Source organism: Brachyistius frenatus, unplaced genomic scaffold (assembly GCF_029030835.1).
Source record: "Brachyistius frenatus isolate BFR_SWC_R1_liver_20210118 unplaced genomic scaffold, ASM2903083v1 Contig_17, whole genome shotgun sequence".
In the NCBI taxonomy this organism is placed as follows: Eukaryota; Metazoa; Chordata; class Actinopteri; family Embiotocidae; genus Brachyistius; species Brachyistius frenatus.
The window spans coordinates 4,273,802-4,300,801 of record NW_027210616.1 but is presented as its reverse complement, the minus strand read 5'-3'; the positions used below and the strand labels follow the sequence as shown (position 1 = coordinate 4,300,801).

General features: G+C 40.1%; 1 protein-coding gene and 2 long non-coding RNA genes across 5 annotated transcripts in view; 1 reads left to right on the top strand and 2 right to left on the bottom strand.

Annotated features, from left to right (window-relative positions):
* Nucleotides 1-27,000, top strand: part of ccdc88b (coiled-coil domain containing 88B) — a 47,179-nt gene that overhangs the window by 19,249 nt on the left and 930 nt on the right. For both annotated transcript variants that reach the window (XM_069694486.1, XM_069694484.1), the window contains exons 14-27: nucleotides 968-1,036; nucleotides 2,232-2,930; nucleotides 3,682-3,861; nucleotides 5,579-5,919; nucleotides 6,128-6,287; nucleotides 7,448-7,801; nucleotides 9,828-9,989; nucleotides 11,387-11,664; nucleotides 11,886-12,029; nucleotides 13,726-13,912; nucleotides 17,901-18,046; nucleotides 22,029-22,136; nucleotides 24,093-24,244; nucleotides 26,322-26,666. In XM_069694486.1, coding sequence (XP_069550587.1) covers nucleotides 968-1,036; nucleotides 2,232-2,930; nucleotides 3,682-3,861; nucleotides 5,579-5,919; nucleotides 6,128-6,287; nucleotides 7,448-7,801; nucleotides 9,828-9,989; nucleotides 11,387-11,664; nucleotides 11,886-12,029; nucleotides 13,726-13,912; nucleotides 17,901-18,046; nucleotides 22,029-22,136; nucleotides 24,093-24,244; nucleotides 26,322-26,666 — 3,325 coding nt within the window. The remainder of the gene's footprint in view (nucleotides 1-967; nucleotides 1,037-2,231; nucleotides 2,931-3,681; nucleotides 3,862-5,578; nucleotides 5,920-6,127; nucleotides 6,288-7,447; nucleotides 7,802-9,827; nucleotides 9,990-11,386; nucleotides 11,665-11,885; nucleotides 12,030-13,725; nucleotides 13,913-17,900; nucleotides 18,047-22,028; nucleotides 22,137-24,092; nucleotides 24,245-26,321; nucleotides 26,667-27,000) is intronic.
* LOC138618623 (uncharacterized) lies at nucleotides 5,666-11,462 on the bottom strand. The gene is made up of 3 exons (XR_011310744.1): nucleotides 11,381-11,462; nucleotides 11,109-11,283; nucleotides 5,666-5,755 (listed from the first exon to the last, which is right to left on the bottom strand). It is a non-coding gene; the product is annotated as an uncharacterized lncRNA (long non-coding RNA).
* Nucleotides 13,861-26,404, bottom strand: LOC138618624 (uncharacterized). Of its 2 annotated transcripts, XR_011310745.1 has the most exons (4): nucleotides 26,296-26,404; nucleotides 19,416-19,514; nucleotides 19,231-19,326; nucleotides 13,861-13,949 (listed from the first exon to the last, which is right to left on the bottom strand). It is a non-coding gene; the product is annotated as an uncharacterized lncRNA (long non-coding RNA). The 2 variants fall into 2 exon arrangements; XR_011310746.1 differs by lacking the exon at nucleotides 19,416-19,514.

Here is a 27,000-nt window from a genome sequence, read left to right as displayed (position 1 = left end):
TTGAACACAGCTGCGGGTCATTTTGACCCAAGGACAACACAAGGGTTAAAATCTAGCCATCATCCTCTTCAAAGTAGTCCCCTTTGTAGCGATACACCATTTCTTGCACGTCTGACACGCTTGGATCGCTCCCTGAAAGTCCTGTTCTGTAAAAGAATTACGGACCATCTGCGATTTGCATTGGAGCTCCTCCACAGTGTCAAAGCAGCGATCCTTCAGCTTGAAATACATTTAGAGAACAGAAATAAGTCGCATAGAGCTGCATCCGGTGTAAAGGGGTGGTGGGAAGCCACGATTGTGTTGTTGCGGTCAAGGAATTTGTGCATTTTCAATGCAACGGGAGCGGGCACATTGTCATTTTGGAGAGCCCAAGTGCCATCATGTCATAGTTCAGGTCGTTTGTGCCAAATGTTTTTCCTCAGAGGCCTCAGAATGCCACAGCAGACAGTTCTGTGGGACGAATTCACAGAACACAACCCTGCGAATATTAAAGAAAACCCACCTGGTTGTTCTGGTTGTTCATTGCCAAGTATGACGCAAAGTTTGAGATGCATTCTCTGCTCAAGTTTCAGCTCCAGGGTGACATCATGAATGTTCACATACCAGTGTTCACAAAATCGCATAAAAAGCATATTCAGATTTTTATCAAGCGATGTAACGAGAAATACTTTCTCACAAAAGTTATTGCTTCCCCATACTCCATGTGCATTACTGTGCTACACTCTGTTTGAGCACAACAGCAACAGACTTAAAACCTTTTGATTGACATTGTATATAGTGTTTGCACTTGCTTCTGTGTATCTTCAAATCAATATGATCGTTATGTTGGGAAGAACCATTTCAATCAAGAATGGTAAATTAAAACATTAGTAGACCCGCCATCTCTTAATCTATCTGAGCTGTTACACATGCAAATGAAAAGCAGGATGCAACAAAGTGTTATAACATCCATCTCCCCTCACTGCAGGCTGATTCTCCAGATGCAAAGGACGAGCTGGCTTGCCCGGAGTTGGAGCATCAAAACACCCTCAGGGAGGTGAGCGGAGAGGACATTGAAGGTTGACAGTTACTGTATTCAACAAAGAAGAGAGAAAAATTAAGATACACAAACATATACAGGTAGTTTTGAGACATAGTCGAGTATAATTGTAGTCCAGAATACATTTTTTGATTAATTTATCATCAACAGAAAATTAGCTGCATTAATCGACCAAGAATAATGGCTCAGTTGACTACTTGTGTTAGAAATGCGTTGACGGTGAAGCCTTAGAATTATCATAGACTCTACGACTCCCTTCAGTGTTTCTGAGTGTTTCAAGTCTTTGTTTCCATCTTCCCAGCCTGGAGATTTACTGTTTTGTTTCACTCTCGCTGATTTCATCAGCCTCTCGCAGCAGCAGCAGGAAGAAGTGAAAAAGCTCTAAAAAGACACACTGTACACTACCTGTCCAATTACAGACAACAGACAGATAATAAACACGAACCATTTAGGAATTAAAGTAACAATCTTGAAGATGTTTCCTCCTCTTTGGCGGCACCTATGGCAGCAAGTAGTAATTGCAGTTAAGATGTTTGAAACCATGTTGCCCGTGTGACGTCCGTCAGGTGCCATTTAGATTGCATGGATCTTCTTCTCCTTTCGTTACTTCACAAACAAGTCATTGGAAGAGCATAAGTTCGCTCTGCTTTCTCATAGTTCAGACATATACAGCAGCCACATCAATAATAATGAACCTGTAAAATGGAGATGTGTGTTCATGTTTCATATGACTTTGCAATAGTGCAGCTCTTCAAATTTACAGATGCTGTAAAAATTATATTTTTTACAGTGTATTCCATTAATTCTTTGTATTGTACTGTTATTCATGATAGCTGCTGCTTGATGTCATTTTCAGGCTATCAGTCTGAACAGTTTTTTGTGGTTATTTGTACTCACGAGTGCTTTTTTAGACTATTGTCATAACCAACCAAAGATCATTTAATCAATCTCCAACATTGCTGTCAATATTTATCCCTCTTCCTTCTTTTTTACTTCTTTGTAATCTGGATGGATGTATTTTTGGACAGAACAAGAGGTGGTTTTAGTTTTCTTGCTCACTATACATTCAAGTGCATTCATCTTCAGTCCATGGAAATACTTGGAAAAAGGAAATGAGGACAAAAAGAGGCAAAATGCAGGAGATTCAAGGTGTTGAAATGCTTCTAAATTTCTCTCACATTATACTTTTCAGTTTCAAAACTTGAAGAATGAAAATGCCACTTTGAAGCAGCGCCTGGAACAGCTGGTGACCAAACTTCAGCACTTAGACGACAATAATGAGAAAGAAGAAAAGAGGCCAGACAGAGAAGTGGAAGAGGAAGAGGAGGAGAAGGTGGTGAGAGGAGTCCAGGGCTCCGAGTCCTACAGGGGAGAGGGGGAAGGACGGGTAAGGATGATAGAAGAGAGGGCGAAAAGAGGAGAAATCATTGGGACACAGCGGGAAGCAGGAGTTGGCGAGGAGTTTCTTTATGATCAAGGGGGAAAAGGTGAACCATGTGATGAGGAGATCCAAACCCATCGAAGAGGAGAAGCAGAGGGAGGACAGAAAGAAAGGGAGAAACAGGAGAGGGACAGTGAGCCAAAGAAAGAGACAACTACAGTAACAATAAGTTCAGAAATCCAAAAGCATCCCAAAGAAGATAAAATAGAGACCATAGTTACTGTGTGTCCCCTGTCTGGTCCCGACTTTGAGCTTCTGACAAACGGGCTCCAGGAGGCCCAGGAGGAGGCCGACAGACAGGTGATGATGGCCCAGGACCTGCGCTCCAAGCTGGGGGAGCAGAGCAGGAAAACATGGGAGGCAGAGCAGAGGCTGGTGCTGCTGGAGGCCGAGCTGCAGCGTCTGAAGAAGGCCGCCGAGAGTCTCGTTGAGGCTCGCAGGCAGATAGAGGTATGGATAGGTGGGTTTGTGGTCAGTAGGAGGGTGGAACAGTGGATGATGTGAAACAATGTCATATAAATGTGATAAAACAAAAACAGCCAGCACGTATTTTTTCACAGTTAAAAGGCGACCATTTTCGACATCATTTGAAATAATATGGTAATAACATTGATGTTGCTAAATTGTAGGAACATAACATTTTGCAATTTCTTGATTTCCTGTGAACATCTGATTTAGAACTAAAGTAAATGTACAGGAAACACAGACTTTCTTGTAAGAGAGACATTCCCATTAGCCGCAGTTGAATTTTAAGCTGCAAAGCATCAGCATGTTGCCATTGTGAGAATATTAGCATGATGTTAACATTCAGCTTAAAGCAACGCTGTGCCAAATTAAAGCCTCACAAAGCTGACGGCATCGCCGTAGACCCTTTGTCCTTTTGCATATTCATCTAACCTGCAGTGCAACAACAAACTCGTTAAGTCACACTGAGGATTAATTCGAATTATTAAGAAAAGTATTAACTGAATGAATTCTTTGTATTTCTTTCTAATGACTTTTACCGTTATATATCTGCCCATTAAAAAATAGGGAACTGTGACACCTGTAAATTAAAATATTACCCCTGGAGTCAGTGTCAGCATGTTTACTGGGAATGTTATCCTTTATTTCTGGATTTCCATTCTGTATATACAGATACCCATATGATAGATGGACAGTGCTGCAGCTCAATAAATTTCCCACTGTGTTTCTCTCTCAGGTTCTTCAGTCTGAGGGTCTGGTCATGGAGGAGGAGCTGTGTCGCCTGCGGAGCCAAGCGGAGCTGCACCAGATTCAGACCATGATCATTGCGACCCTTGAGGGAGAGCGGGCCACACTGGAGAGAGACAGGGACACGCTGCGCAGCACGGGGGACGCCCTGCGAGCCGCTCAGCGCAAGGTTGGACAGTACACATGCTCATACGCACACACACATGATGTAGTGACACCATGAATGCAGCAGATGTTGGGGAAGATGGATGCGAAGTGGATGAAAAATACATAGGAAATGAAAGGAAATAGAGGTTTTTTTTTGTATTTTAAAAGTTTATCTGATTATTGTGTGAACTCTATGAATAACTACATTAGATTGGGTTCCACTTGCCAGAAAAAATTCTTCAACATCTCTGAAAACTAATTATATTATTGCAAGAAGAAATTGTTCGGCAGGAGAGGGATTTAATGGCGTGAAGTGACACGGATGATTCAAGATGTCTGAGAGTAAAACATTTTTATTCACCCTGTGTGGAGCAAGCAAGTCCGATTTTAACTGTGATTTTCGCATACTGACAAGAAACTCATCCACACTCAGAAGAGAAATCCAGGTTAAGGTTTTGGTCCAGCTTATTTAGTTTGCTTCCCTCGATGTAAGTTCAAGAAAAGAAAAAAAAAATCACCCCTCTATGACGCTCCACTTCAAGTTGTTGTGTTTAATGTGCTATTTGCAGTAAAATGTCAAGACATGAGAGAAATTGCAAGGTAAGGAAAATAGCACTGTTTAGTCAGCATTAAAGAAATACCATAAAAGGGATTCATGAATTCCTCCCACTCAGAAGGAGCTGTATATAATCCTTCCTCTGATGTTTCAATATTCTATTGTATCACCCTCCCTCTTTTTATAAAGAGAGAATCCTGCCTTTATTGGGGATGTTGTGCCTAAACAGCTATTAACCTAAATTTTGCTTTACATATATTCTAACGCCCTGGATTGGCTTATAAAATAAAAATTTTCTATTTTCAAAGTTTTCTATTTTTAACTGTATGCCACTATACACAACCTGATAAAATGAAAATATTCTGCTATGATGCAATCAAACTAACAGCACATTAAACAATGTGTAGAAAAGTTGAAAAATTACAGGTGTATTGCTTTAATTTCTAAATACTGAACTCTCTGAATGTATTATTCAGAATATATTAGAATATTTTGCAGTTGTGTTGAGGTAGACTTCACATTCTGACCACCCCAATAAGCAGCAAAGATTAAAACGGTCAGTGATGGCCCTGGATGCAGAACACAGGTACATGCACTCCTGTACACACACACATAACCTTGATAGAATTTAAAGGAGTTTGTCCCATAAAGCTGATTTTAATGAACACAAACTTATTGCCATGACAGTGGACAATGTTTAAAATATTGATGCTGCTGTAAAAAAGCTATACATGTTAAAATGTGGATGCATCACACAAATCCGGCAGCACAGAGGTTCCATACTTCCATACCTCAGTTTCAAAGTGGACACCCATGATTAGTGCCACCGATTCATTATCTGACCAGATTAGTAAATTTGTATGTGCATACATACAGATAGACAACCCAAAAAAACCCGTATCTCCAGCTGTTGTTGGCAAGGAGGTATAAATAATTATGTTGATTTGGTCAATTCATGTAAAACATTTGGATTAATGGGATTTTATTCCAGATCTCGATGAAGCAGCCCTTAATCAAACCTTTTAAATTGGTTTGTTTTAGTTTGTGATATCTTTCACATGGTTTGTGTCTCTTTTTTAAATTTATTTATATGTATGGGTGATGAAACTAGTGTCTAATCTGATGTAATGTGACCAGTAAGAACTAAAGTAGCATTCAGCATCCATGTTTCCTCTTTTGTCAGCGTGACCAGTTAGAGCTCACCACCCAGACCCTCAGAGCCGAGCTGGAACGTCAGGGGCGCAGTTTGGAGACTTCACGTCGTCGGGAGGAGGAGCTGGAGGCAGAGCTCCGCGAGGCCACCCTGGAGGCAGAATCTGTGGCCCGGGCGCGAGACCAGGCGCTGCTGGAGGTTTCACGGCTTGAGCAGGAAAAAGAGGTATGGCAGTCAGAGTTGGACGGCCAACAGAAAGAGGGGAGGCAGAGAGAGAGGGAGGCAGCGAGACTGAGGCAGCAGCTGGAGAGCACGACCCTGGCCCTGGCGCACAGCAACCAGAGAGCTCGGTCTCTGGACGCGGAACACAGGTACACGCACTCCTGTACACACACTTAACCTTGATCATGCAATTAACTTTACAAGGCACCAGAGAGCTACCTGGCTGCTCTATGCATTTATCTATAATGGCAACTCTATTGTCATTCAACCTGTGTTTCTGCTGCTGTGTGTGTGTGTGTGTGTGTGTGTGTGTGTGTGTGTGTGTGTGTGTGTGTGTCTGTCTGTGTGTGTGTATAGCCGTGTGTCTCAGCAGCTGTCTGAGTCGAAGGAGCTCTGCACTCGGCTGCAGGACCTGGAGAAAGAGCTCAGCACTCGATTAAGCAGCATGGAGGAGGGTAAACAGCAGCTGCAGGAGCAGAATGCAAAAGTTCAAGCCAAGATTAGCTCACTGTCCCAGGTGTGTGCATGTGTGTATGTGTTAGTTTGATCACAGAGTAAGTGCCGCTGCAGGGATAAAGTTGAGGTTAAATTCACCCAAACTCAGCTTTTTAATCTGATCTAGAGAGCAAAAAGGACCATTTCACACTTACGTCCTCTGATGACATAAATTCATAGTAATAATTGTCCATTTTATGATGTTACTGTCTGAACTGCTACTAATTCAATATCTTCACACTGGAAAAATTTGAAAAAATGTGGAATGACCTTCAGAATTATTTTTTAAAAATATGTTGTGTATGTTGTCCCACAATGCGATGCATGCTGGAAATGATGACGCTGCTCACAGTTGGAACAGCTAGGAACACAAGCGTCTAAAATCACCTCTTTGTTGTACATCAATCAACCACAACATTGAAACCAGTGACAGGCGAAACATTAAGTATAATTCGACAGCCCGGCATTAATGTTCAGTTGCTTTTCTTTCTGATTGAGAGGTGTTGATTTATTTAAATTAACATTTTGGTAACTGTAATTTATGGTGCTGTTGAACTGTGATGGATTATACTGACAGGTGTTTCTAATACTTTGTCCCTCCCATTTAAATGAGTTGGGTTAACAGTCGCTGCGATTGTATTATACTCAATGCTTTACCTGTCAGTGGTTTTAATGTTGTGACTGATTGGTGTACAGCTTAGTGTTTAGTTGAAGTGTGAAGTTTCTGCACCGGATAGAGATCTAAAAAACTCCCATAGTGGAATGAAACAAGTAATATCCTCAGCATTTATGCATGCTGCTAATAATCCAAAAACGCATTGGTCTGTATTTTAAGAAAACAAACAACAAATGGTTAAATATTTCGTCTCGATCGGAACTTGTCAGGTCTGTGTATAATTTCCTGGTTGTACACATTAATTTCTTGTCTTCTGATGGCTAAAGGTTAACATCCTATAGTGTAACATTAGTATATTGAATTTACTGTGTAGAATCAGAGCAGCAGGGAACCGGGTCACAAATTTTTACCAAGCAAGATTATATGGTCATTGGTCTCCACATACTTGTGTGCGGAATTTTTTTTTTGTTTTATTATTTTTGATATAAAAATCATGGAATGTCTAGGACTGTTTTTCAAAGATTTTCATCTTTGAACACTGTTTTTATCTGTCGCTCTCTTATCAGGATCTATCAGATGAGCAGGTACGTTCTCAGAAACTGGTCACTGAAGTCGAACATCTGAGCCTGAAACTACAAAGAGCCGAAGCTGAACTGAAGGTAGCAACAGACTCTCTCAACCAGTCGCAGGAGAGAATAGAGTCGCTCTCCCAGTGCCTCCAGAAGAGCGAATCTCTTCTCCAGTTGGAAAAGATAAGAAAAGGGGCAGAGATGTCTAATTCAAATTCAGAACGGTCAGACACACACGAGGTGTCACCTCCGGATCAAAGCAAAGGTTATGACCTTTCTGTGACCCATGATCATACCACGGGAGAGACGGAGAGGCAGCTGAGTGAGAAAGTGATAGAGCTAGAAAAAGAGGTGTGTATCTGTGTTTGAATATATTTCTGTGAATGATGCGTGTGTGTTTGTGTGTGTGTGTGGGACTGAATTGAATCTCATTTGTAGGATGTCTGTGTGGCTCAGTGCAACTTCTGTGTGAGGGAAATGATCTATATTATGTTGAAATTCTTGCTCTAAGGGTTCTCGACGACTATCAACTCGCAGTAGGCCACTTGCGCGAGTGCAGCACTTTATTTCCAGAACTACTGCTTTATCTCTGCTCATCAGTTTTAAAATGTCACCTCGACTGCTGTTAATCTTCCTTATCTCCTCCGCTGCTCTCCTGCTTCAGCTCTTACTATTTCTACTCAAACACACACAGAACATCAAACTGTACGGGGGGGCTCCCGCATCGCCAAGGTCGGGAATTTTATCCAGTGCATTTCTCACTGGGTATGGTTCTGTGTTGACACTATCAGGACTTTAAATTTTAGATTAAGATAGATTAAGCAAGGTACAAACAGCTTTAGGCTTTAATTCCTGGCCCCTCCCATACATACTTTGGTACAGGTATGATAAGAGATACAGAAGCGCTAAGATCTATCAGTACAAAAAAGTTAAACTACTCTATTACAAGACTTGCATTCAACATTGTACTAAAACCTTGAATTCCATAAAATGTTAAATTTTATAAATTATTCTGCAGGAAAATGGCCCATGTGAGTGATACACTGTATTATATGGTTAATATTGACGCATTAATGCAAAAGCAGCATTTATTGTTCAGTGTTTACTAACAGTAGCTGGTCGATGTGGAGCTGGTTTTCACTACTTAATATACTGTTGGTCCCAATCTCAGTCTCTAGTGTCTGGGGTTAAAACTGAGGGGTTGTGAGATGATTATTGGGTGAGGAAACAGGAATTTCCCGCTACACACATTTACAATACAAGTTTTCCTAATCTTTGCTCTTTTGTGAATTATTATATCAAGATTAGATTTCACATTATTGGGCCTCAGACAGTTATTTCAATTAAACTACCTAAGAAGATTTGTGGGGAAATCATTCTTTGGTGAAACGTGACAATCAGACAAAGTTTTATTCAACCAGTCAGCCAAAAAACTTTATGAATCATTTTAACAGTTTGTTGTATTTTATAGGCCCATGTTTACATTAGATCAGAAACTGACATGTAAATACTTCCAAATGAAGTAGAAATAATCATCAAATGGAAATGGAAGAACAAGTACCTTAAAACTAAAGCACTAAAGTAAATAGTTACTTTGCCACTGACATCAGAAAAGAGAATAGTACAGTGAAAAATCAGGAAATCTTAAAAGTGCTAGTGAAAAAAGAAGAAATCCCCTGTGTAGCAATATGATTAAGTCAGCAGTATGCTGATATGAAATGTGAAATGTGAAAAAAAAGCGTCCCGCACACCAAAACTGAGCTGCAGACTCTCTAGCTGATGCACACTTGAAATGTGTTATCGTTCTGCCAGCACTCACAAAAATGTTCAAACAAAGTCCTACTGTGCAGTGGGAGTAGAGCTAAGCTGTGGTGTGCAGGTTCATTTTAATTTTTGGAAATTGCACCAGAGCGTATACCTCCAGCAATTCTATAATACGTTTTTCAGGTCATTTCTAAACTACATATCACAATGCACAATCAACATATTCCTTTATGTGTTAGAAGAGATTGCTTAAAATCAAGTGTCGGAGATTGGAGATTTGCTGATTGGACTATAAAAGCGTATAAAACGTTCCCACCAACTGAAATCCTGCAATAAGTGCAAACAACAGATATGAACTATGAGAAGAAATTTTAAATATATATGTTAAGTCACTTTGGATAAAAGCGTCAGCTAAATGAAATGTAATATAATGTAATATGTTAGACACGGGATAAATTTAATATCTGTATTTATAGATGGACTCAAATATCTCATTGCTGCTACTTGTTTGAGAGCTTCAATAATATGGATATTTTTCAGAGGTGTGTAACCCAAAGGTACCTCAGACTCAATATGAAACTTTAACAAAGAGATTTTTTTTTATCCCTCTCAGAAAGCAGTGGTGGTTGCAGAACAAGGGGCTTTGCTGACGCAGATGTCTCAGTCCAAGGAGGCGTGTGGGCACCTTAAGGAGCAGCTGGAGTCTCTGCGTAGGCACTCACTCAGCCTGCAGGACTCCTGCACCAGTTTACAGACACTCAACACTCAGCTACAGGTGACCCAACACGCACGCACGCACACACAGCATGAATTATTTGTTTTAAACCTTTTGCCTTCCTAAATTGACTATTTTTGCAAAGATTCAGACATAAAGTTTTCAAGGATATGTTACAGTTGTACATCTTTGGATTATGAGGAAGAAAGATGCCATATTTTTAAAGAAACAGTTCGCCTTTTTGGAAAGTATTCTTGTTCACTTTCTGGTCGTGAGTAAGAAGATCAAAACCACTCTCATGTCTGTATGGTAAATATGTTTCTGGAGCCAGCAGCTAGTTAGCTTAGGCTTACCATAAAAACTTGATACGTGGGGAAATGGCTGGTATGGACCAAGTAGCGACCCACTGTCCTGTCTTGAAGCCTTGTGTCCGGTATTCTGGCCGTCGCCATCTTGTTTTTTTGGAGCCAGAAGTGACCATATTTGGACGAGCTGGGGAGGAACTAGTGGTGAATCTGACTGAGAACCCGAGGACACTATTCCTGGTCCGCCTATTCTTGTAAGATAGCTGTAATAGATAGTAAATTAATTTCAGAAAGACCACCAGAACACTAATGAGTGGGAGTGAATTTAGGGAATGACACCATAATGACTTTTGGAGAAAAATGTATTGACTTATATTGACTTATATGTCATGAGAGAAGTTGATGCTTTTAAGTAAGTCTATTGGAGCTAGAGGTTTTTTGAAGGATACCACTCACGGCCCTCAGTGGTTTAAGGCACTTCCACACTGGCTTCACTCTCCAAACACAGAGACTACGTCCGATTTTGTATGCAGTATATGGTCTGTACCTGTCCAAATTAAAAAAACAACCTACAAGCACTTTGTACAGAGTGAACTTTTGGATTTTCACTAACAAGCAGCACGATTTCTTGGCTGAGCACAGTTACTTTGATGTAGAATTTACATCATACATTAATTTAAGACAACAGAGACTGACCAGAGAGTGTTTTTTATTCAGTCTGCTGGTTGCCTTGCAACAAACTCTGGTTTCATATTTATCACACGGACATAAGAGTGATATCAATCCTCTCTCAGCAAGAAAGTAGAAACTATCAAATCCCAAAACCAACAATTCAACAGTTTCCACCTGAGTGAAAGTGGGGAGTAAAACTTACTTTAAACAGGAAGAAAACCTCAAACAGAGCCAGACTAAGAGGTGGACATCTGTCTGCCTTGGCCTGTTGTGGTGAGGGGAGAGAAAAGAACAGCAGGGAAACAGCGGACAAATGCTGGGCAAGTTGGTGGGTTCATTGACTGCATATCAGAAACATGCAGCTCTGCCAGAGATACCTGCAGAAAGGTGCAGGGGGAGAGAAGACACAAAGTTAATGACATGCAATGGGGGCATATTAACGTATGGAAGCTAAAATTACAGGCATCGTCTCACACGCAGGTGGAGAAAGCATCTCTGAGCTCCCAGCATGCCACGGTGCTGGCGCGTTGCAGTGAGAGCGAGGCCCGGTGTGCCACTCTGGAGGCAGAGTCGAAGGTGTGGGGGCGGGAGCGGGAGGAGTCAGTGATCAGGATGGAGGCTCTGAGGCGGGACCACGAGAGGATGACGGCGTTGCAGCAGCGACAGGAGGTCGAGCTGGAGGAGCTGCTGGACAAACATTCTCAGCTACGGAGCAACAACCGCAGCCTGGAGGGCCAGCACAGGGAGCTGGAGGGCAGGTACAAAACACTCACTGAAACAGATTAGACTTAAAAGTCCTCACTTTGGACATTTGTGACATATTTTCCATCACTGAGGGGACTTTTCTCCCAAAACTGACATACAACAGAACAACACACAAAGCAGCACACCTGACCTGGATCTTTTCAAGACACACACTGCTTTACACTTTAAGTCATTAGTATTTTGTTGGGGTTAATACTGTGTTCGAAATATCAAGGTACAAGGAGCTCTTGGATGGAAAAACCCAGCTGGAGGAGAGAGAACAGGAGATAAAGATGGAGGGGAAAAAGATGGAGGCAGAGGCCCAGAGGAGGCTGGAGAGAGAACGAGAGCTGGAGAGGCTGAAAGAAGACAACGAGAGGTAACAAATCCCGTCAGCTTCTTCAGCAGCACATTCATGAGATCTGATCATCCTTTCAGGGCACTCATGTTCATTTGAATACAGGGAGCAGCAGCAGTAATGCTTCTATATGAAGCACGGCGAACAACACAGGAATCGGTTTTGAATGCAAATGTGCTGTGATGCACAGATTGCATTTCTTGTTCATGATTTCAGTCCTTTGGGCTCCGAACAGAAAAACAAGGCCATAAAAACAGAACTGAAGAGACCCAAGTGAAGCCTTAAAAAAAAGTGTATTTGGATATTTGTTCAAGTTTCTTTTCAAAAGCTTCTGCATGCACAAAGTGAATTAATGGAAGGTTGAACATTTTATCTTTTCACATATTTTTATTCATCACATCTGCATGTATTTAAGTGTCAGTGAGGCTCACGAAGACCTGAGGTTCAACTTTGTTATGAGTACCTTTGATTATATTTCCTCTTGATGGCTGATGGGTATATGATTATAATGATCATCATTATAAGATACTTGTGTACCATAATTAGTAAATCAACCATCATCATCTTATTTAGGCAATTGATTACTGACTGTTGCAAATGATGGGCTGCTAAGCTGGAGACAAGGAGGCCTCCTCTGCTGGTTTTCAGATGGCATAGGACTAAAAATACTGTTAAATATAAATGTTCAAGCATTACAGGACCAGTGTAAAGTAATAGCTCAGTTTAAGTAGGTAAAGAATATATTTCTTTAATAAATCTATACTATAATCTATATTTTGTGTGTATGTATTAAAATGCTAGATGTATTAAATGAGATAAACATTCAGAGATTAATGATTGGTTGTGTAGTGAGTTTTAGCTCATTGTTTGGCTGCCTGGCTACAAGTTTATTGCTTTGGTTCACTCTCACTGCTGTCTCATTTTTGGCTGCAACAGGCACCTGTTTCTAAAAATACTTTACACTACCTTCTCAGCAGAAAATAGCAGACAAACATAGTCAGTGATGAGCAGGTGAACATAGTGGAGCTAAAGACTCAGACATTTCTCTGAGGAGTTGGTAACACAGAGCTAAAAGAGAGTGAATATTCATCAGCTGGACAGAACCACGACTCTAAATGAAGGACGCCTTTGTTCCATAACTGCTGTTGGCGAATAAGTCCTCAACTGGTTTCTCCTGTCCTGAAATGGCCAAAAACTTCCAGCTTCTCCACTGTGAATATTTTATAATTTGTTTTTGTTTTATGTGAATTATTTTGGGGTTTTGAATTGTTGGTCAGACAAAACAAGACAAGAATGTGTCATTGTTACTATTTGCTAACATCACGGAAAGAATTTAAACATGAGTTGCAATGGCTGATTTGTAAAATTTAGTTTGAACTTATATGCATAGTTTCATCTCAAATAAATTCTAATCCACAGTAGGAAAAGAAAATGTCCAAATGTTTTTTAATTTCCTCATCAGTGATCATTGTTTTCACATTAGGCTACAAAATGAAACAAGACAACTGCTTTTATTGTATAAAAACTGACTGACTCCACAATGTGTTCTTGAAACATTTTGTTTTAAAGATTATGTCAGATTTATTTGTTGGTTGTAGTCTGGCTCTGTGATAACTCACTGTGTTGTGATGAGCTTCAGTTTGAGAGCACTGAGCAAACAATGACACAGAGCACTTTACAGGACCTGTAACAGTAGCCGTGCGTGTCGGTGTTTCAGGCTGCAGGCCCAGCAGAAGGAGTGGTTGGCGTTGCAGGCGGAGCTGCTGGCTCAGGGCTCGGTGCTGAGGACCGAGCTGAGCACCACCCAGCTGGAGAGGACTCGGCTGGAGGGGGAACTCAGCGCCCTGAGGGAAACCAACCAGAGCTTGGACCTCAGCAGCGCCCGGCTTACCAGCCAGTACCAGGTATGGGCCGAACACACAGAGAGATGCAGCCACACGCCTGCAGATAAACACCAGTGTTTTGTATTCAAGCTGCCACTTGACCATTTACATGCAAAACAGGATTTAGGGCTTCACAGCGGAGAGACTCGGATACAAACAATTTATCCAACGCATTATGGGGCAATTAAACAAAACGTATTAGGAATTCATTGCATGTTTTAGAGAGTAGTTTACATAGTTGTGGTCAGGGAGGAACAGCTATCATATCTTTAGTGGCTGGCTGATTTCTATTACTTGATATGATATGAAGGCAATTTCAGCTTGACATATCAGACAAAATTGATATATTGGTCCAAACAGAAAATGAATACCAAGTAGGTAATAAGGAGTAGGGGCATCTTTTGCATTCAAAACAGCTTTAGTCTTCTGTGTAATGCTATCAAACAAGCAATGAATATTGAAAACGTTTTTCAAGCAGCTGTTTTAGTAATGAAACGGGTGGAAATCAACTTCCCATAAAAAGTTTAAGAAGTCAACCAGCAGATTTATTATTCTGCTTCATCCAGCCGCTCATGAGACCACTCCTGAATCACCTGGTCTCATAATGCTGGTTAAAAGACTTTTGGTCTGCTGATATACAACATGTGCTCAAAAATATGCTGGTACAAAAAAGGCAGAGACACAAAATTTATGCAGGATTCCAGACAATTGCAGAACAAGTGGTTTTTTTTGGATGGTTGTCATTGGGAGGGGGCCATATTCATAAGGCTTTCAGTTTGCACGTTGCTAACCTTTGAAAGAATAGGTATCTGTTATATATCTGGTATCTGAATAGGTCTGTTCACTTCTTAACTTAAATATAAAGCTGGAGCCAGGTTAGCTTTGCGTAGTGTGAAGCTTGGAAACGGGGAACCAGCCGGGTGTCAAAATCGAATGGCCAGTTCATTGAAAGCTCAATGAGTAATAGCATTTTTATGGGGATTATCGATAAACTGCATATAAAAGGGGACATACAGCTTCTAGGTCTGACAAGTGAGGCCAGTGTGGAATTGCCTTAAGCTACAATACCACTGAGGGCCACTAGGGGTTTGCTCCAAAAAGCCTCTGGTTCTATAGACTCAAATTCAAATTCTTTTGGGTAGTTTTGGTTCTTTTGATTGACAGGCCTGTGGTTTCCCCTGTACAGTAGGTGGGCGGGGCATAGCGTCCTCGAGTTCCCAGTGAGGTTGAGTCAGATCCACTGCTTGCTCCCTGATTTACGCTGCTTAAAGAAATCAATGATAACTTTTGCTGCCTCTTAACTAACTCTAACCTCCCTATGTGGATTTTATCACTCTTACTACTCTGTCACATGACCTCCTTTAACCTCTGTGGTTGCGGTGCCGACACCAAAGGGCACTGTGTGCATATCTCTCTGATGCCAGCGGCTTTGACAAAACAGCAGCATTTAACGCCCTGGGAATGAAAACGGGCAGAATTATTAGTCAGCTGTTTCCCCATTTGTGCTTACTTACAAAAAGTAGTCGTTGAGTGGCATCGACTTTCTCATCCAAAATTTGGCAAAGAATTCATTGATTAACAAGTAGTTTCCAGTGTCAGACTATTCTTTTAAATGGCAGATTAAGGCTAAACATAGACAATGTTTAACGCAAAGACAGAGTTGATTTACTTTTTAAGTCAGATTTAGCCTCATTTGTTTAATTCTGAGACTTATTTCTCACCAAATTATCTCCTTGTCTTTTGAAGCACCTTTTTCTGCCTCCACGGTGCTATAGTCGTTAGATAGCCTTAGATTACAGGAATCAGACACCCAGGCTTCTCATTATATTCTAATGCAGAGGGAAAATAGAGCAGAGTTCATCCTGGAGTCTGCGCGGACCCACAATTAACCTGTTAAGCAGCTGTGCTAACTGATGGGGCTCGGCTGAACAAGAATGTGAGTAAGAGGACAAAATATTTGGAAACACTGGAGATGTTCAGTATATGGGTGGCTGCAGCTTCTTGTGAGACTTTTATAATATAAATAATAACTACAAGAGTGATATTGTACAATTTAAGAAAATGTCTGTGGTTTGAATGCATCCCTGGAGAATTTTCTAAACTTCAACATTTATTCAGATGCAAAAAAAGGTTAAAAAATAAGCGCTTTTTTAATTTTTCCTTCTGTGTCACACACCTGATGATGTGGTTTTGTGCATTAGCATTGTGTGTGTACTCTATAACATCTTCGGAGTCTCAATGCTGAGTTTTTGTGCAGACAAAACACGTGAATGAAGTCTTTGGTCGTTTGTGAGGTTTGTGGTGATGCGCCTGTCAGTCCATCAATTTCAGAGGGCTCTGACCTCTTCCTTCTTTGTTTTGTGAGGTTTTATTAAAGAAGTTTGCAGGTTTTGTGACCAGCATCCTGTCAGTTTGGTTACCAGAAACTCATCAGATCTCTGTGTACTCTTTTCCGTTTACTTTCCATAATGCTAAATGCTATTCAGCTTAATCTAAATTAACCTGAATAGAGAACCTTGCAGATCCATTGTCTTTTCTATGTCCTTCTAGATGTGCTTTTCTTGTCTACTTGCCCCACAATGGGTTTTAAGGGAGGATAAAGAATGGCAGCTGACCCACGGCCCACACTCACCAACTGACTCAAAACACTATTATATTCTGTGAGGCAGAAAATATAAAAAAAAAAATGCATCTGTTGTTTTCCTGTGCCTCTTTGTTCTGATGGTATTATATTTGTCCTACAGTGGTGTTTGTCTGGTAGCTTTTGAAGGAGTCCACTTATCTTTTTAGTTTATTTATCAAACACATTGTTTAAAAAGATTTTCATAAAAGATTTCATTTTATAATAATTTTTTTTTTATAAATAACATAAAAGAGTATAAGTTACAGAATATAGCTAATGCAAATCTGGATCCCATTTTAAATATGCAGTATCTTTTATTTCATACAAACTGTGCAACAATAACTAAACTGCTGCCAAAGTCTTGTGCACAGTTTCATTAAGGCAGAGAAAGATTGTCTTTTTGTGTTATCTTGTAATTTGTTCATGCATTGATATTATGGGTGTATGTGCAGTTCTCTGCATTCGTGAACTGTTGTGCTCATCTTAATAAGGGAGAAGCTGGCAGATGTGCTGATGTTCAGTAGTTAAATTGTCGACAGTAAAACACTTGCAGGTGATTTTTGTCCCTGGAAAATAAAATCCTGTTAATTGATAAAATGAGGCCCGTGGTGTGCACTCTCGTCAGCAGGAGAGGGAGTGGGGGGGGGGGGGTGTTTTGTGAATATCCTGCAGGCTGCAGACCATCCTGTTCAGATTTGGCTGCAGCAGCACCTGGGACAGACAGACAGAACTGTTATTCCATTATATTTGGAGAGACTGGTGCTATACTATGTTTGATCAGTAAATTGTATTATTTTGTCAAAGAAAATACATTTATCAATGATAAAACACAAACTGCACCTACAAACTTTTAATTTCACATATTTGGAGTTTATGAGATACTAAAACATTTGAGAGCTGCATTTGCATGATACAGGCTTTTGTTGTGGTTAAATAGCAGCTTGTTCAACATATTGTAAATGCCATCATGCACATACTGCAAAAAGTGGTTAAAGTAGTCCAGTATTTTCAGCTCATTGTAAGTTGCAAAACTTTACCACAACAGATCTAAGTCCTGGCAGAGATATCAGGAATATTATATATGGCTTAAAATGATAAACTAAGAACAACTCTTTCATTTTGTATAATCCAGTAGAAATAATTTGACAGTTTTCATATTGTGTTTATGAATCATATTACTGATTATATCATTGAGTGACGGTGTGTTTGTGCTCACAAACAAAGATCTGCCCCCCTTTCTGTCAATAGGTGTGTCCTGACTTGATTTTGTGTTCTGTTTCTTGGAGATTGATCATCTTATTAAACATGCTTACAGAGATACCTGCATAGCAACAATATTATATTCTGATCTTCCCATTTTAATCACATTTATGGCCTTGTATGCAGCTGCTGACCCAGCTGAAGGGGAACATGGAGGAGGAGAGCCGACACTTAGTACAGCAGAACCAGAGTCTGCAGAAGGAGAACCGGGCCTTACTGGAGCAGAGCCTGCAGCGCCGTGACCAGCACTATTCACAGCAGAAGGAGTCCCAGTGAGTACGCACTCACACACACACACACACACACACACACACACACACACACACACACACACACACACACACACACACACACACACACACACACACACACACACACACACACACACACACACACACACACACACACACACACACACACACACACAAATCAGGTGATCTGTTCTGCTGTGAATTAGTACCAAGAAAACTGAAATGGTTTTAAGAAGAAATCAGGTTTCATAACTTTTGCATCTTACTGCTGTTGCAGAAACAAGATTCATGTAACGTGTTAGAGAAAATGCCTTTTAATAATATTTATTTGTTTGTAGGCGGCAGCACAGTCGGTATTCATATCTACACAAACGCTCTTCTATAAAGGTTTGAAACTGCGAGACAACAATTTCACAGTCGAGCAGCTCTCAGCAGTCGTCCTTTTAAATGACTAGTAGACTGGTAGCAGATTCATGCAGAAGTAATAGTGAGCATTCAGAGCTTTAGGTCTAATCAAATCTGATCCAGGTGTCACAAATTATAACTTTTTGGACCCTAACTTGCAGGCTTCATTCTTGAAAAAGGTCACTTTTGTTTGCTTGATTGCGTTCCAGTCTGCAACGTTTCTCTTTTCTTGAGTTTTGACTTATTCTGCCATAATGCCTTCTGTTGAGAAACTTCAGGGTGAAGAAATCAGTGGAATTTTACAAAATTGCATCCTCCTGCAATTATTGTGGAGATTAGTTGAATTTGCATTTTTGGGACATTTTCCTGGAGAGACTGACTAATGTGCAGTTCAAAACAATACAGTTTTATCCAAATTTTAAAGCTCATTAGGAAAAGTAACACAGAGACCACTGAAGGTTAAAGGAACCCGCAGAGTTTTTGAGCGATGTTCTGTAGAGCAGGTTAGCGTTTTGTTTGTATCTCATTTGCACCCACAACAGCACATAACGACATAATAAGTATTCCTGATGAGTTTCACGCTATTCTAGTGACCCAAACTTAGTGGCTGTAATGCATACAAAAATATATAACAGTGCTACAGAGAAATGCAAAACAGCAAAGCTGGTTGACCTCATATTGACCAAAAATATGTTAAAAATGCATTTAATACCTTTGTCCGTCCTTAAGGATACATAGTGTGTATTGGTGAGAAACAATAGATGTAAACACAATGAAGAAGGAGTTTGTACAGTCATTACCTGCTGCAGCTCCTCGCAGCTCAACAGAGCATTTTAGCATCTTTCAGCCCATTGTTTTGGCAAATCCTCAGCGCTGTTTCAGGATGGAGCAGAAACCTGTTTTCAATGAAAATAGAAAAAAAACTTTGATAAGCCAATCTATGCTACCTAACCAGGACTTTACTTAAATTGGTTGCTTCTTTTACTTTATCTTCTACATTCTTTTACTGAATTCAGCAGGAAAGCAGATCTGACAAGGCAAAAAAGGCAGGTCATCAGCTGGCAGCGGGTTAGAACACGGGTAGCTGTGAAAAGATAATCAGGGACACGAGAACAGGATCAGGTTTACGTGGTCATAATGAAAAAAAAAACAGACAATGGGCAAAGGGCATGAGGAAATGTCTTGGTATGGATATTGTTGGAGGTAACTTGTGAATGAGTAACCGTTGAGCAGGTGGATGTTGGAGTCAGGTGGCTTTGGCTGATGGGAAAGTTACGTGGGCATCTGTTAGATAGAGAATGACAGGTCTGGAAAGTTCTTAAAGAAAGCACGGGCCTGTGGGAAATGAGAAGTGGCTAGGGACCGAGGAAGACTGAGCAAGATAAAAACAGCTGAGACAGCCGTCTTGACAGGAGCAGTTAGCTGCTGAGAAGCTGCTGGAAAAGATTTCCCTCACAAGTTGGTAGGAGACTGAAACAGAGCTAAAAGCAGAATAAATATTGGATCTCTGTTCCTGAGGTGCAGACACATGGTTTCAAATGAATGTTAAAGTTATGTGCTGTGAAAATAAGTTTGCCGCTGTAAGTTCACCCTATCATTTCCCTCAGGTAACAGTTGTGAACCTGCTAATGACAGACGCTAATGTCAAGCACTTTTGATGTAGCCGTGGATCTTTAAAGAGGCTGTGGGGTGGATGTAGGTGTCAGATGATCGGACTAAATGTTGGCCACATCACACTGCAATCTAGATGTTTGTTTATGTTTGTTTGTTTATTTACATTTTTCCAAAAGTTACTATTTAGAGGGATGGTATGTGTTTAAAAGAAACTCAACTCTTCATCTTTTATGCTTGTTCTCAACAGCTTTAAATGTCACAAGATTCTCAGATCATTCTTTTCCCATCTAAATTATTTGAGGAACCCAGAGTCAGAGGCTCAGAACTAAATCGTGTACGGTGCCGTTTTTAGAGCACTTTAATTATAAGAGTGTTTATTCCTGTAGTTCATGTTATTTGAGCAGAACACCGTCCTGAGCCAAGTAAACTGTGGTATGGTTCATTAGGAGTGAGCATCTAATCCAAACTAACAGCAGGAGTCAAGTCCAAATCGAGGCTCAGGGTTGGAGTGGGACGGATGTTTTTATCTCTCAGCCAGCAGTCTCTCTTGCTTTGAAAAACTGATATAAAAAATGAAGTCAGTCACGGTCTCACCAAGGCTCCTATCCAGCTTTCTCTTTGCTTTTGTTGGAGCAATGAAAAACATAGACAATGAAAATCACAAACAAGATGAGAAACTGTAATAGTTCAATTGATGTATTATAATGTATTTGTCTATGTCCAGTGTGGTTTAGATGTGGAAAATTAATGTTTCAGATAAACAACTCAGAAATGTGTTTTCTTTACAAAAAACAGGTTTAAAGACTCAACACACTTCACAGATATGTACATTTCCTGACACTGAGCGGTCTTGTTGGACTCTTCTGTTTATTTTCCCTTGAAAGGGCCTGCAAAAATATATTTAAGAACTGGCGAAGTGCAAAAGACAGCTAAGATTGTTTATTTTACAAAATCACTTGAACTGTGAGAGACCCTGAGCAAATGATGCAATGACTTTTCCCTCCCAAACTAATGCAGGGGGAAATGTTGTGAATCCAATGAGCAAACATGTGAAGATGCCTCATAAGCTTTCATAAAACGAATCGAACTCGCTTTGCAGGCTGCTTTATCAAACTCTAAACAGTCTTATTTCATAAATTTGATGCTGATCTACTGCAAGCTAGATATTTTGGTTGGTAGTCAGTGCACAGAAGGAAGTGGGAGGATTTTGAAGAAGTAAAGAACAGGTAGCTTCTGCCTTGGCTGAAAACCAAAAATACAAGCGAATTCTGCATTTAATAAATAATTGAGTAAATATATACATCGCCATGAAGCTTTCTATGACATAAATATGCCATAAACCAATGAAGTGCTTTGTTGCTGCTCACAAGAGTATATTTTGTAATTTAACAACACTTAATGTAAAAGCTGCAGAAATATTTGTTCTGGTTGTAAGAGGAGAGCTGACTGAACGACTAACCAGACCAACAAATCCAACCGCAGCTACCGTGCTACTACTGTGGCTTTAAATGTCCTGAGGGCCTTGATACAGAACTAAACATCCATAACTGCTGCCCATCTCCTCTAACACCCCTAATCTGTGTGGCAGGAATGATCAGCTCATACTGTCAGAGACTTTTTGTTCAGTTTTTTTCACATGTTATTCGGGGGATGTTTTTCTTTCTGAGCATACAGGCTGTTTTTTCAGCAACGTCCTGACTTCAATTTGTGCAGTCCGTAGCTCGAACCCTGAAACCTCTGCTCACCAGCAGCATATTAACATCCACACATCTCTTCTCTGATTTGCTGGTTAATTCGTTGAATCATACAGTATCAGCCTCGGCACATACAGCACATACTTCCAGAATGATCCCATCAACTCGCACTGATAATGCATGCATGAAGGGAATCAAACAGACCTTCCTACTCTGTTTTTTTTTTTTTTTTTTTTTCTTGTTCGTGCTCTCGGCTGCTTTGTTCTGATGCTTCATATGTTTTCCTTCAGGGAGAAGCTGAGCGAGCTCCGTCGGGAGAAGCAGAAGTTGGTGGAGAAGATTATGGATCAGTATAGAGTCCTCGACCCGAGCATGCAACCACCAACCAACAAGGCCAAGTAACTTATATAAATATGTTTACCTATACAGTATGCTTGATATGGTGATTTGAACGGGTAATTTACATGCCTCTGTTTTCAGTGAACAAGCTCTAATAACCCACTGTATACTTACTTCCTGCTGAATCCCAAACAGATGTAGCCATCAACTAGCATGTATTTAGCTGCTAAAGAGCCAGCTGTTTCCCTCAGAAGTTGATGGAGAACAAAAAAAGAGTTAAAAGAGAGTAAATATTTAACGTAAATTCTCCAAGTGACCAGAAAAAAGACACCAAGTTAGAACAAAATTAGATGCCTCAGTTGTATTGGATTATACTGATTGCACAGGTATATATTATTTAGTACATATGCACATTAGATAGTCAATTTTTAAAGGAAGAAGAAAATCTAGTTAGAATTGTTACAATGTATCAAAATTGTTGTTGTATAATGATTTAGTTGCTCTGATGTTAGTAGTCAAGCTGATAGTGATGGCTGCACTCCAAAAACAAACAGTCAGTGTTTTATTCTTCATCATTTCATTTTCTTCATCTCTCTCTTTTTTTACATTTTGTTGTGCTGATATAACTATCAGCTCTGAGATGTGGATCTGGTTTAGACCAACCAACTGAATACAGAGCAACCATTTTAATTAAATGCAGGTTTTTAAAAACAAATTCTAATCAGATCTACTATGATTATTCAAGGTTTTTATTCCAGACTGTTGGAGAGTCATACAGCCCATCATGTTTTGTCCAGTGACGTTACCTTATTAGATCTTTACTCTGAAAACGTTTCAGGTTCACGCGTCATGTTTACAAGGACATCAAACTGTTTACGTTGTATGACTACATTTGTACTTTTATCTATAAGATGCTGAGGTTTCACAGTGGGATTTGAGGTTGCAGTGCAATATTTATTTGTGATTCTTTTCCTGAAACTTTTCTATTACATATTATTGTTGATTACGGGAAAAGAAGAAAGTAGTCTCACCACACCCTCGGGGATGATGGTTTATGCTCTGTATCAGGAGGAGGATAACACTGATACATGCTTTGTTTTCAAAATTGTCAGCACAAGAAAATAAAAAGTTAATTAGAGGTCACAGAACTGAGATTAGAGCTGAACTGATATATTGGATATTGGAACAATGTAGATGTACCACTATTGTGTACATGTTGCCAGATAATTAAAACGGAAATTTCAGTGCAGAAATGCCAAAGTAGGTTGGAGGTTATTTAGAAACTGTGTCTAAAATACATAGTTGACAAGTTGAGTCTTCAACTGTGAAATGTCCCGCTAAAATAACCCCAAATTGTTTATTCATGTCTGATAATGATAAATGACTCTCTCCTAATACAGATTTTTTTAAACTCCCAAATATCATTATAATTATGTGCCTCCCAAAATGAAGTATCAGCGGGAGTATAATTGATTTTGCTGTTTTTCTATCTCATTTCAAAAGTTGTTCACTCAGAGGAAGTGAACCTCGTTTGCATTGGAAAGCTGAAAAGCTTTTTTCTATGTTTAAGGCAACTTTTAAAAGTGCATTTTGTCCCTCATGCTAAAACTTATTATGGTCATGACATTTGAACATATCATTTCCAAAAGTGTTTTCTGCAAGTGCAAATCCTGTCACACTAAATTACATTTAGTTCCTATTTAGATTTTTTTTTTGTATCAGAAAATAAACACTACATGACACAAAGTGCGTTTTGTGAAAAGGATGCAGCCACTGACACTTGGCATCCCACCTCCGTTTCTGGTAAATCAGAGGGTGGATGAAATGTGTGTCAGTGTGCAGGCACACACACACACACACACACACACACACACACACACACACACACACACACACACACACACACACACACACACACACACACACACACACACACACACACACACACACACACACACACCATGCCTTAGCTCATCCCTCTTTGTAAATGGTCCCTGTCCTCTGTGTCCTCATAGGAAATCTAACTGGATTGCCGACAGGATGAAGAAGCTAATCAAACCCCGGGGAGGAGGAAGAGAGGGACGTGCCCTCTTCACTGCCATGGGCAGCGTGGAAAACCTGGCCGACAGCACTGAATTTACATCAGACACACACACACCTAAGCCTGGTGAGACCCTGCGTGCACACGCACACACACAGAGCCCAGCACACTACCCCTCTTTCTCACACCGACAAACACACAAACTGCAGCCGACTGGTTTTGACAAAGATATGCTCACATACTCACCCCATCAAGCGATGCTACCGGCATGCATACAAATCATCTCATGACTACCAAGTGTGGTCGGTATTGATACCACTCTCCCCTCCTTAGATCTCTCTCTGTAGAGTGCCAAGACTCACTGAGGCCAGCTTTCTCTGCTAACCACATGTTGAAAGGAAAAGATTCGGGAGGCTTCACTCTCTTTTCATGCATTTGCTGACTGAGAGTCGGAGAGAAAATTCTCTGTAGACGTTTTCAAAGCCAGGATTTAAGCCTCAACCTGCCTTCTTGATATGTTTTCTTTCTTTTTGACATACAAATTTTGCCCCCCATCTAATTTAATTTTCCCTTTCATTGTGTTTTCTATTATCCCCCTTAAAACCCTGATTTCTTAAACCTGGTGGGTCTTTCTGTTTCTTGACAAGAGGACTGCTGGTTTTTACTGAGCCTGTGTCCCAGAGCAAGACGTGATCTTTCAGCTACACAAGTGGAGGAAGCAGAAAATCTCTCCATAGTGGACACATTTCCCACAAATTCAAGTCCTTTATGTTCTATATGTTTGAGGTGACATTTCCCACGAACATTTAACCCTGAAACTCAACTGCTTCACAGCCGGTTAACATTACCTACTATAAAATAGGATCACCTTTTTTTAATATAATAGTCATGCTTGTATCCACACTCAGCTCTTTGGTTAACTCTTTTTCCAATTCATCTTCTGAAAAAACTTATTTTACTACATTATTTATTCTTTTTAATAATCCTAGAAATAACAACTACTAACGAATATTACACCGTGTTGTAGGCACATTTTGAATGAGTGCATTATAAGTAGGTGCTTATAATGTGCAGGATTTCTCTGGAGCACTATAGACCTTGATTAAAAGTATACAAACTATAATATAGCTGGGAGCAGATATAAGCACATATTTAAGTGTTTAATGTATACAATTGCCAATAATTCCAACTTTTATGAGAATAAAATAATGAATACATTAATTAATAATAATGGATAAACATTTACAGTGTATCTGCTTACAAATATAACATTATAGTTATAATGTGTGTTATAAACCAGTTATTGGCATTTATTATTGATGGATTTATTGATTGAGTCATTGATTTATATCCTGACTATAAATGTTAAAATTGGAGTATAGTAAAGCATTACTGAGTTTGCCAGCGTCCTTCACTCTGCTATGCACCCGTTAATCCGGTTATTATCACACAATATTTATCTTAAATGCCATAAAGGAAAATAAATTAAATTATGAAAATAGGTTGTTTTATTTTTAAATGGGTAATGTAAAACATGTATGCAAGAAATAAGTTTGTGCTTAACCAAACTTTATAAACATTTATTTAAAAACATTCAATTATTTATATACTTTATCTACCAGCTAAATAATTGCATAATTGATAGTTTAAAATAAAGGGTTAAGCACCTGTTTTTCAGTACTTTTCTAATGCAGCAAATCAAAGAGTTTCAAAATACTTCATATTCACACACTGGCGAATCGATGGGTGGCGGAGCTGCCGGGACATCAGGAGCAACTTTCAGGGTTTAATGTGCTGCTCAAGGACATTTTAACGCGGGGAGGACAGGAATCGAACCACTAACCCTGCAATTAATGGCAGTGCAGCTCTGCCCCCTGAGCAAGTTATTACACTTCCTTGATTTATTTTTGCACATACCTTCGTCACTGAGACTGCATTTGACTGGACGAAAAGCTTGATGTTTGAGCTATAAATCAAACAGGCTGATTTGTCGCATGCGGTGCCACACAGTGAAAGATTTTGCATATTTAAAGATAAATGCTGAAAATGTTCATGCCGAGGGTCTTGTACATTAGCTCTCAGGAGCTAATTATTTACTGACGAAAAAATATTAACATTGAAACATTATGCTTACTTGTATAAACATGGGTTGTAAGTAATTATAACTATTTACCAACCATGCATTCATTTCCTGTTCTTTTAGACCCCTGCAGTGCTCCAGTCTCTCCCTCTCCCTTGAGGAAATCTCGGTCGCAAACAGACCCGGACATCTCGGTTCCCGGGACTCCAGCCATGCGCTCTGGCTCCGGGGGCCGTCGTAAACTGGGATCTCGTCACGGGTTGGGGCTCGGGTTGACCAGGGGAGGCTCCGGGGTTTCCCAATCCTTTAGTCCCGGCGACCATAAGACACCTCCCCGCCTACGGCTGCGCTCCAGCCAGAACACCTCCAATGTCCTGTGGGAGGGAAACAGGAGTGAAAAAAAAGCACCTCAGGAGGAAGATGCAGTGTTGACCAGTCAGGAGAGTGTTGACGAGGATGAAGCGAGAGGTGAAGAGGAGGAGGAGGAGGAGGAGGAATGAGGAAGATGTGTGTTATTATGTGTACACTTCAGAAATATTTACCCTGACAAGTCAAAAGATGAAAAACAATAGAGGGCCATTTTGCAAGAAAGGTTCATTAGGTGAAAAGAAAAAAATAAATACCTTATCCAGATGGATATTTTAAAAGTGTTTGTTTGTGTTTTTAAGTGAGCTATGTACAGATAGACAGACCTGTGGGATAATAAGTTAAATGTCAAGCAAAATAAAAAATTTCACTGCAAAGTAAAACTGTGCTGAGAGAGTGGTCACAATATCTGCAATCACTTAAAAATACAGCAAGC